Raw genomic sequence first — 10,795 nt, 5'->3', positions numbered from 1 at the left:
AACAAAACCAAACAAAACCAAACAAAACCAAACAAAACCAAACAAAAACAAACAAACCAACCAACCACAAATACCACAGCTTATTTCAGGAAATGCAGTACTGGAAATTTTGAATTCTTCTCAATGCTTTCTTCTTCCCTCCCAACAAGAGCACACTGCAGTCAAGCAGTGCCACAGAACTCAGAGTAGGCCAGGCAGCTCTTCCCTTCACCAGCAGGAAGAGAAAGGCTACACAGGGACACTTTGCCAATTGCCAAAGGCAGAGACTTGATACATTTGTTTTTAGCACATTGCATCAGAGATACTTACATTACAATTTGTTTCACCTGCCTTGCCAAGCAGCTCCATGCTTTTACATTTTCTTTCCAGCCAGCATAATCCAGGGCTGCAAAAATAACTTCTAGCCCCAATCGACGCTTTTTTCTTTTCTCTGAAAAAAGGTTAAGGTGATTAATGACTTGCTTAGACCAAGATGAACTCATTAGTAAGCAACAAGTGAAATACAGATCTCTATCCTGCCTCTCCAAATGCTGCTACTGTCCCCATTACTGAGGGTGCCCCCCATTCCCTTCTGCTGCTTCCAAGAGATGAAGTTAGGGAATACTTCCTGTCTCTAGAAAACAACTCACACCAGAGACACTCTGTCCCTACTCCCATCCTGCTCAAACACTTCTGACTCAAGAGGAACACATACAACACCCACTTATCACACACTGCCTCGCTTTTTTCAAAGTAAGTTGCTGTTTCCAAAGCTCACTAATCAGTGCCTCCAACTGGCACCTCTGCTCAATACATTCTTCCCATAGGAAGGGAACACAATGTCTCTGGAATACTTCAAATCCCAAGATGCCACCAAAAAAATCAAACCTGAGATCAAAAGGACTGAAGTGGACATTTGCCATCATTTGTTAGGTGTCATCAGAGTTCTTAAAACAACACCTGACCTATGACAGTAGATAAATGAGGAAAAAGTTATGTTTACCTGTATAAATGTCTTCAAAAAATCAGGTTGTATTCATTAGCTACAAAAAGTTAGCAAATGTATCACAAATGAACAGAAGAAGGGAGGTTCCAGCCAAACAGTCTTTTTTACCTCCTTCCAATGAAGAATCACAGAATAGTTTGGGTTGGAAGAGACTTTAAAGACCATCTAGTTCGAAACCCCCTGCCTTGGGCGGAGACACCTTCCACTAGACCAGGTTGCTCCAAGCCCCATCCAACCTGGCCTTGAACACTTCCAGGGATGGGGCATCCACAGCTGCTCTGTGCAACCTGTTCCAGTGCCTCACCACCTTCACAGTCAAGAATTTCTTCCTAAAATCTCTTCTAAACATACCCTCTGTCAGTTTAAAGCCATTAAGCCCTATCATATTAGAAGGGAGGACAATCTTCATTCAGGGGCATTTCACAAATCTGTTGACCTGCTGGGACACACCAGATCACAATAAGACAGACAACTTGAAATATAACTTGGAAAAAAGTCTCCAAATTGGAAGACTTGTCTACCAACTCTAAGATAAAGCTCTCTTGATTAATCAATAACAATGAACTAAATAATAGATCCATCTCAATTCCTCTAGAACAAAAAGAATAAATAAATAAATCAGAGATCCTCAAAAGGGAACAGAGGCCCTGGAATTCAGAGTAGAGTACCTGAAAAAAAAATTTAAATTATTTTTGAGATTCTGGTTGTGTCTTACAACAGTTTGCTTTGATCAGCCTTTAAAATGAGAAAGGCATTTGTTTACAGAAGTTTGTAAATGCCTACTCACACATTCAACTTAAAGGTTTCTGTGATTGGAAAGCTGGAATTTGGGTTGTTTTTTGGTTTTTTTTCTTAACAAACAAAATTACTTTAAAAAGCAGAAAAGAGAAAAGGTAGACTTACTTGATTTTTGAAGCATGGCATTAAAATCTATCATAAGTTCATGAGACGGAACAATATCATGCAAGATCTGAAAATTAAAAGGCAAAACCCAGACACATTATTTTCATGTGAAAACTTTTGAACACTTCTACCCGGTCAAGAGAAGCACAGGCTTCAGAATTTTGGATGACTAATTCAAAAAATTAAGCAATCTAGTACCTTACTGCCTTGGTGTAAAGAAGGAGTGCCTAGGTCCATTTTGCACATCTGTGACACTACTCTGAGACACAATCGATGAAATACCTTGACAGCTGCTAAAAAAACACTACATGAGGCAAATACAATTTAGATTGAAGCTCAAATCCAGAAGGCAATGTCATTTTCTCCCCAGGCCAGTCCTAGCTGCCCTGTCCACTGCTCTGTGCACTGGATAAGTTTCTGGACCTATCAAACCAGTTCTTTGATTCGTCACTACCTTTTAAGAGACTAGTGTCTAAAGCCACTGCAAAAAAGTCCTGAGAAGGTGGAATTGCATACATATACCCTACAGTTTAAAAGTCTAAACTTCATAAAGCTGTTTTTAAACACCACCTGCACTAATAAAAGCACATTAGTGCCATCAAGTGGCAACACGGACTGCAAAACATTGTTTGCAAGCAGTAGGAAGATCAAGGAGTGAGGGTAAGGAAAGCAGACATTTAAGAGCAACTGTACAAAAGCTTAGTCAAGCAAGGTCTTGCCTGCCAACAACCAGCAGACATTAACTTTTATTTTAGCTTTAATGCACAGCTCATTAAAAACAAGCAGAGAAACTAACTGCTAGACAAGATCAATATGTGAAAGAGCAAGCATCTAATAATTTCTACAATATTGTGAAGGTCAAACTTTAACAGAAATCAATGCTTGCTATGTACAAGACTGCTGATACAGACTTGTAGGACCATGTAAATATGTTCTCTGAGCTTGCACACTGACTTTAAAAAGTGATGTGATGTATCAGTTAAAGGCAAAGCAAGAACTGGAATTCAAAGAAAGTAAAGGATACTGCTCACTCCTGTAACTTCCCTCTAACCCTCTGCTTCCCAGAAAGAATACAACAGGGTAAATAATGTTACAGAGTTCAAGGGAACCAAAGTGCCAGACCACCACTCAACATGAATGAGACAGACTGTATCTCCCATGGAACACATACCTTCAGTGCAGAGATGACTGATTTCTTTGATTCACCCTGTCTCTTCAGGAATTGGTAGAGGTAGACATGAGCATTGGGATTGGCAGGAAACTTTGAGTTGTAGGCATATTCATTCAATACTTGGCGGGCTTCATTATGGTCTCCATAGAATTCCAACAGCTAGGAGAAGTTAAGCCTGTCATTAGTTTGCCAGATATATGTAATCAAACTCCTACAACTAATTTTGGACTGCCACAAAACTATCCAATAGCACGATCTGTAGCTAAGAGTGCAGCATATTAGGTAAGACTAAGAACAGTGTATTTTCATTTTACTGGCTACTCTCATGACAGAGAGACAAAAGTTCATACATAGAAGCTACTACATGAGAAAATTCTTTAACACTTCATTGTCAAAGAATTACCAGCACTTGCTCTCTGGAAAAAGAGCCTGTCATGTCTTTAAAGAGAGAACTTGGTGGATGCCAGCACCGAGGAAAATTCCTTAAGATGTGCTTAGAGAAGTCAGAGCTTATCAGCACTGACAAAGAGTAAATAATTCCAAAGAGATTTTAAGGTTAACTTTGTTTCTTAATTACAAATTCTAAGCAGATATTTAAAAAACTCAAAACAAAACATAGAGGGGCTGCATGTTTGGCACCTCTAACATTTAATGTTATCCAGAAAAAACACTGCCCTGCCAAAAAACAGAGAACTTGTTTTCAAGAATTCAAACAAAAGCAGCTATGCTCCAATTTCTGTAGCACCATGAAAAAAAAAAATATGCAAGCTGTTTGTCTATTTCTTTCTCTTGACAATGCACAGATAAAGTCCTTTTTGTGCTCTGTGCAGGCTCTGCAGTTCTACCAAGAGTAAACTGTGCTCTATATCAAAGCCAGTGACATACACATACAAATGCAGTGCTTTTAAAATATTTTGTTTTCACCCACACACACATAAAAAAGCTGCAGACAGGCATCCTAAAGAAAATTAGACAAAAGAAATACATGTGTGAAACATGCCCTTACGTCCACATAGCATTTCACAAAGAGATCCCAGACTCCAGGTATTTTAATAATCTCCTTTAAGTTCACCGCTGCCTTCCGAAAGCAACTGTGCATTTCCTGTTCAACAGACAAGTCTGCAAATCCATCCAGACCTACCAAAACACCAAAGAATAACACAAAGTTAGCTCTGCCAAGCAAATGAAGACCTTGAAGAGGCGGTGCACCTGAGACGAACACATTTTGCTAAACAGGTACTCCAGGTAAAAAGTTTCTAAGAAAAGATGCCTCCGTTTTCTCAGGAATGAAACAAGAAATTTTCACTGCTCTTCAATCAAATTTATTATCCTGCAATTTCAGCTTATGGAGCACGATGAGGAGTACTCCAAGACTCGAAGATGCTACCAGCACAAGGTCCATTAACCAAATCCAACACTTAGTTTTCACAGAAACAAGTTTCACAGAAACTGTTATCAATTAGATTAGATCTTAATCTAACTGATAACATAGGTATATGCAGAATTAGATGTGACACACTTGTAGCAACTTAGGTATCTTTAAATAAACAGAAGTTCAAACACAAGTTTTCAGGGCTTTGCTATCACTCAAAATTTGAGCAGCAATCAAGCAGTTGCACACCTATTAACCCACTGCTTTAAGTGAATACATTCCTTTGACATTATTTGGTTCTATTTCACGCTGGCTGGATACAAGAAATGCGATTCAGGGGGACAAAAAAGTTTCGGAACAGCCATCCAGGGCACTTCAGAAAGGTGTGGCTCAGTGTGCCATTCTGGCACCACCATCACTGCTGATACAGAATCATGTATCAGCCATACCATCAAATGTTGAAGTCTGGTAAAAGAAAAGGCATCACTGCAAACCGTGGTGTCTCCACAAGCCAGCTTGTTGAAGTTTGCACCTCAAGCCAAAAAACACTTACCATGCTCCAACAGGACGTTCTTCTGCTTAGACCAGCTATAGTAATCCAACAGTCCCCTGTAAGCCTGAATCAGTTTCATTTCTTTATCCTGAAGGGCTGTTTGTTCTCCAAACCTCCAGCTTTCTGCCAGGGACAGGTTTTGGTAAGCTTCATCTATTTGCCCATTACAAAGGAGATGAAAGACATGCTCCAAGCAGACCTGCAATTCAAACAGTCCAAACCACAGCATTTCACACCTCCAACTGAGAGAGTTTCAGCAATACAGCAAAGTTCTACACACGTGTGTAGCAAAACAGACTTCCTGACATGCACAAAAAATGCTGCCAGCACAGTTAATAAAGTATTTTAATTAGAAATTTAAATATTCTTTTATCCAAAAAGTATCTTTACAAAGAATTTTGGAGAAAAAGGAAAGAATGGGAGATTTCAAGTGTCACTGTGGGGAGGGAGATAAGCCAAGAACCTATATATTTCTTTCTGTCTGAAGATGCTGGAGAAACATTAGTAATTGAAAGCATATCTGACATAGAAAGATAATTTCTGCCCCACAGGTTTCAAAAGCTTCAGTCTTTTCACTTCCCTGCAATACCTTCCCAGGAAAAGGGCTGAAGTACTTGAAATCTGTGGGGCAGAAAGCCACCCATCAGGTGGCAGACACTCAGTGCTACTTAACAAGGCAGCAGAAAGCAGTTGTCTCAAAAACCTGCTCATCTTTAACAAGTGCTATACCTGTTTCAGATCTAGAAATGACGTGAGGAAACCCAGTTGGGTTGCATTTGCTGATTTTTCATTTGTTTACCCAACTGCAGAGCACCTGAAAGAGGGATGTCCTACCACCCTATCATCTTGATTAGGCACTGGATCAAAGCCTAAACCTCCACTTAACTCTAGCAAACTCTTGTACACAACTTCCTTTGAAGACCTTCAACAACAGAATGAAAGACAGAAGCACCATCCCAAGTAAGAAACAGCCAAGGAAACCAAAACAGTATAGGTTTGAATGAGCCACCCCAGGAAAAAACCCTACAGCTCAGTGACACAGATGTGCACAGTGTGCTGTTTTATAGTCAGATTAGCTACTCAAAAAGCAAGATGGTAACGATTGCAACATTTAAGTACAACTGTTCAGTCAGGAGCACAGTGGTCAAATTAAGGACTGGAAACAAAGCTTGGCAGGTGTTAACATGTAATTAGATGTCATTGAGGCATGCATGAAAACCAATTTAACTGTTTCAAATTCAAATTAAGAGCTTAATTGAAGGGTTTAGGCACTTCTAAGAACTGACAATATGCATTTGTGATCAAATATATAGGCCAAATGAGATAAGGTTAAGTATAAAATAACATTAAAATATCATACAATTGGTAACTCAAATGTATTATCTTTTTCTTCTTTTGATGTTAATGTCAGTAATATATTTCAAAAGAGAGACTCAGAAGCTAATATTCAATAAGTGTTCAGGTAAATGTGGAAAATCATCAAGACTGCTTTAAGTATACTCACCTTCAAATACCTTTTAACTCCTAAAGTTTTCATCTGTTCCATGAAACAGTTGAACTCTTTCATGCTGCTATGGGAATGATGGTACAAAATTTCAGTTCCTATTCTCCAAATCATCTGTGGATGGGGAGCAAGAGATTCAAAAACAACCTTAGTACAAAAATGGCAACAGTCACCATATATACAGTCTTATCAAACTTAGTTACTGGAACACATAAAAAAATGTACAGTTGAATCGTGAATAAAAAAATAACACTAAGTATTCTAAGTATTATCTACTGCTATAATAACTTACATATTCATCTTGTAAGACTTTTACAGTCATTCAGTGCATGCTTCATAATTACTCATTATAAATGCAGCACTCCAGCAAAGGTTATGGAACCTGCATTGTCAGAAGGTTCCTCCCTCCTATCACTGAAAAATTATGTTCTCCTTTGATATGATCCCACTGAGACAGAAGGTATACACAGTTCTTTGAACACAGTAATAAAAATTATTTCCAATTAGATGTAGCTTCCCATCTACATGCACCTGCTTTAAAGGTCTGCAAGTTAGCAATATTCAAGTACTCCATTTCTTTAAAAGCTCTGATCCCTTTCCTTCCACCTGCTTCCATCTCAGTACCTGTGAGGAGTTTTGCAAGTACTGGAAGAGCCAGTAACGACCTAAATAAGCCACTAACTTTCAAACAGATTCTGACTGATGCCTGTGCCAGAGGCAAACACACTCACTGCTTTTCCATTTTAGAAGACTACTTTAAGCTGACTTTTCATAGATACACTCCTGATGGAATTAATTTATACCAAGCCAAGTTTTCATCTCTTGTGCTGAGAATCTGTGTTAAAAAAACCCCAACCAACACCAAAACAAACAAAAACCCCCACACTAATCCCAACACAACCCCACAAAACCAGCCTGCAAGCCCAAAGAACTTTTCAGGACTGCTGAGCACCCTGTCAGGAAAAACACTGCAGGTTCTCAGCACCCCTGAAAGTGAGATCTCAGCAGAATCAAGCTCTAGCAAGATGGGTTAAACCCTCAGCAGAGACATGTCTGTGCAGGGGCAGGCTTTTGGTGAGTAATTGGACAGCATTTGCCTTGAGCACTTACAGTGAGGTCTGGTGTACTTCCTGCAGCCTGCCACTCAAGAGTTTCTACATCAGCATCTGAATAGTTGCTCATTTGCTTTTAGAAGCTTCAACATCTTTATTTTCTAGTCTAATTTATGAAAGCTGAGTAATTTTTCAGGTCTTACCTGCAATTCTTTTTTTTTTTAATTAAAAGAAAAAAGCAAATCTGTGATTAATTAATTAGGGCAAATCTTGGTCCTGAAGTGTCACAGATACTGCTTGCAAGTATTTTTGCAACTGCAAAAGAACCCAGATAATGGACATGGACTTACCTCTGATGGACCGATGGGTTCTCTGGAATAGTCCTTCTCTAGTGACTCAACATAGTAGGTCAGAAACTCTGCAGCCCTCTTCCACTGCTTTTGTAGCATGGCATCCTGAATGTAACTCAGACACCCTTCCTTGCTCTTCTTGAAGTTCAGTTTGTGTTCATGGGAAGATGCTAAACAAACAAACAAACAACAAAAAGATCAACTGAGCCCACAACTGTCACTTATTCAGATGACAATGTGCCCCCCATTTCAGTATCTTTCTTATATGATCTTTCTTGGACACTACAGGAAGTGATCTTAAACTCTGTGGTTTTGAAGATAAACACACCTACAAGTCCACAGTAAAAAAAAAACTATGGGAAAAGCCGAAAATATAATATGAAATGGCATTTTCTACAAACAGCACACAGCTGCAGACACTTAAAACAGTGACGAGCCAATTATTTCACACTACTGCCCTACCAGAATTAGAGGCCCACAGTGCTTAGACAGCTTCACAGCACATTTTGTGATATTTTAGAGACAACTCTCTTCACTTATTAATCATCATCTAAGTGTGTGATCCCACTCTGCTGAAGATTTACATACATGTATACAAACAGGCTATTTCAGTGCCAAAGCTAAGCAATTCCCACAAAGATAAATGTAGATAATTATTCTCTTTTGAGTACAAAAGAGGCCATTTAGCTTTTTTACATGAATAGTGGGTCAATTTATGTTGAAACCAGCACTTCATGCCCACATCTGTTTAAAAGTCACAGCTCCAAGCCGTGGCCCTACAACAATGTTCATCCATAAAAGCCTTCTGCGAGGCACATGAAGGGTTCACCAAGACACCTCCTACCCGGAGGAGGAGGCAAAGGAATTACCTAACTTAGCCAGCATTTGAGTTATCACAGAATCACAGAACTGTTAGGATTGGAAGGGACCTCTGGAGATCATCCAGTCCAACCCTCCTTACCAAGGCAGGGCCACCTCTCGCAGGTGACACAGGAACTCGCCCAGGTGGGTTTTGAATGTCTCCAGAGAAGGTGACTCCATGACCTCTCTGGGCAGCCTGTCCCAGTGCTCTGCCACCCTCAATGTAAAGTTCTTCCTCGTGTTGAGGTGGAACTTCTTGTGTTTTAGTTTATGGCCATTGCTTCTCATCCTGTCGCTGGGCAGCACTGAAAACAGTCTGGCACTGTCCTCTTGGCACCCACCTTTGAGATATTTATATGGAATAATGTAATCCCCTCTCAGTCTTCTCTTCTCCAGACTAAACAGGCCCAGCTCCTGCAGTCTCCCCTCATAAGAGATGCTCCAGACCCCTTATCATGTTTGTGGCCCTCTGCTGAACCCTCTCCAGTAGCTCCTTGTCTTTCTCGTACTGAGGAGCCCCAAACAGGACACAGCACTGCAGCTGTGCCTCACCAGGGCCGAGTGGAGGGGCAGGATCACTTCCCTGCGCTTCCTAATGCACCCCAGGACATCACCTGGCCGCAAGGGCACGCTGCCAGCTCATAAAACAACTAAGGCTATTTTCGAATCTCTTTCTCCCCGCTAACAGACGATTTGGAGAACGGGAGCTGAAATCTGGTGCCATCCTTCCCAAAGCAGCAGGAAGGAGCTCACAACGAGAACTCACGCAGCCAGCGCCGCCCTTACCCGGCTGGTGGAGGAGCACCGGCAGGAAGGGCAGGTGCAGGGGCGGCTGCAAGGTGCTCCCTGCCGGGGCGGCGGGGCTGCTCCTCCTCCCCACCACGGCCTCCTCATCCTCCTCCCCCTCCAGGAAGCTGTCCATGGCGCCGCGGGCAGACCAGCACCTCCTCAGCTCATCCGCAGCGGGCAGTAGGCACCTCCCACCTCGTGAGGCAAGATCCGCCGGCGAAGCCGAACCCGGAGGGTCAGCTCGGACTGGGCGGGCAGCGACCGGACCTCCTCCTCACGCCGGCGATTCCCGGCAGGGGCGTGCGGCATGGGCGGGGCGATCCCGGCGGGCACCCGCGCCTTGAGGAACATGGAGCGGCTCTGCCGCCATAACCGGTGAGGGAGGGCGGGAAACTGTCCTGCGCATGCGCGCCGGGAGAGCGGGGCATCGCCGCCGCCATGATGGAAGAGGGCGCTCCGTGTCCCCGCGGTGGCCGTGGCGGTGGGGCGGGGGGCGGTGCGCTTTTCCTCGCTTCCCTCTGCGTATGGAAGTGGGAAAATGAGGAATGTTGGCCAAGGGTGAAGCAGGAGGGATGGGGAGCGGCACAGGACGGTAGCTGGGAGTGTGTAGTGGTGCGGCAGGGAGGTGTTTAATTCTACACGTATCACAAACAAAGCGTCACTAGAGCCCTGGCTAATGCACTGGTTACTCTCAAAGTGACTTAGCGAGGTCCTTTGTCACTCTTTCCATTAGCTGTGCTGCTGCTTCTCTGTTAGTTTGTAATTCGTCATGTTCTACAGAAGTAAAGGATTCCCAGTCAAAATCCTGTGCATTGTAGAGCAACAATGTTGCCTATGCTACCGCAGATACCTGAATTCTGGGACTCTGCCTCAGCCGCAGATTCTGGTTTGTACAAGTTTGTGCTGGGATTGTTTCTTTAAACCACTTGTGGAAACTGAGTTTTTCGTGGACTATTTTGATGTGGGTAAAGTCCAGTTTTCTGTGTACAATTTTGCAGAGTTTTTTCAGAACAGCTCTAAAATGGGAGAGTGTGTAAACAATCAACTGGCTCAGATTGCAGGTTCATGTAATGCAGTATCCTGGTTCAGCTGTGATCAATAATGTGTGTCAAGAGAATAGTACAAGGCAGAACAGTTGTTTGCAGTATATGAACACTGAACCTCAGTACCATACCTTAATATGACATTAAATAAATCTGTGTAGGGATAACAGAAGTCTCCCTTTACTTTTTCTGTATTTTAGATCCTGTGTTCT

General features: G+C 42.1%; 1 protein-coding gene across 1 annotated transcript in view; it reads right to left on the bottom strand.

The window, feature by feature from the left end:
• TAF1A (TATA-box binding protein associated factor, RNA polymerase I subunit A) overlaps positions 1–9,887 on the bottom strand; it is a 13,102-nt gene extending 3,215 nt beyond the window's left edge. The window contains exons 1-8 of the mRNA XM_027641618.1: positions 9,538–9,887; positions 7,891–8,060; positions 6,489–6,602; positions 4,985–5,183; positions 4,066–4,196; positions 3,060–3,218; positions 1,889–1,955; positions 310–430 (exon numbers count right to left, since the gene is read on the bottom strand). Coding sequence (XP_027497419.1) covers positions 310–430; positions 1,889–1,955; positions 3,060–3,218; positions 4,066–4,196; positions 4,985–5,183; positions 6,489–6,602; positions 7,891–8,060; positions 9,538–9,673 — 1,097 coding nt within the window. The 5' untranslated portion in view covers positions 9,674–9,887. The remainder of the gene's footprint in view (positions 1–309; positions 431–1,888; positions 1,956–3,059; positions 3,219–4,065; positions 4,197–4,984; positions 5,184–6,488; positions 6,603–7,890; positions 8,061–9,537) is intronic.
• Between the last annotated feature and the right edge of the window lie 908 nt (positions 9,888–10,795).

The sequence above is a fragment of the Corapipo altera genome, unplaced genomic scaffold (genome assembly GCF_003945725.1).
Source record: "Corapipo altera isolate COAL_440 unplaced genomic scaffold, ASM394572v1 48b, whole genome shotgun sequence".
Classification (NCBI taxonomy): domain Eukaryota; kingdom Metazoa; phylum Chordata; class Aves; order Passeriformes; family Pipridae; genus Corapipo; species Corapipo altera.
Note: the sequence above shows the minus strand (reverse complement) of the source record. Positions and strands in the feature narration are given on the sequence as shown.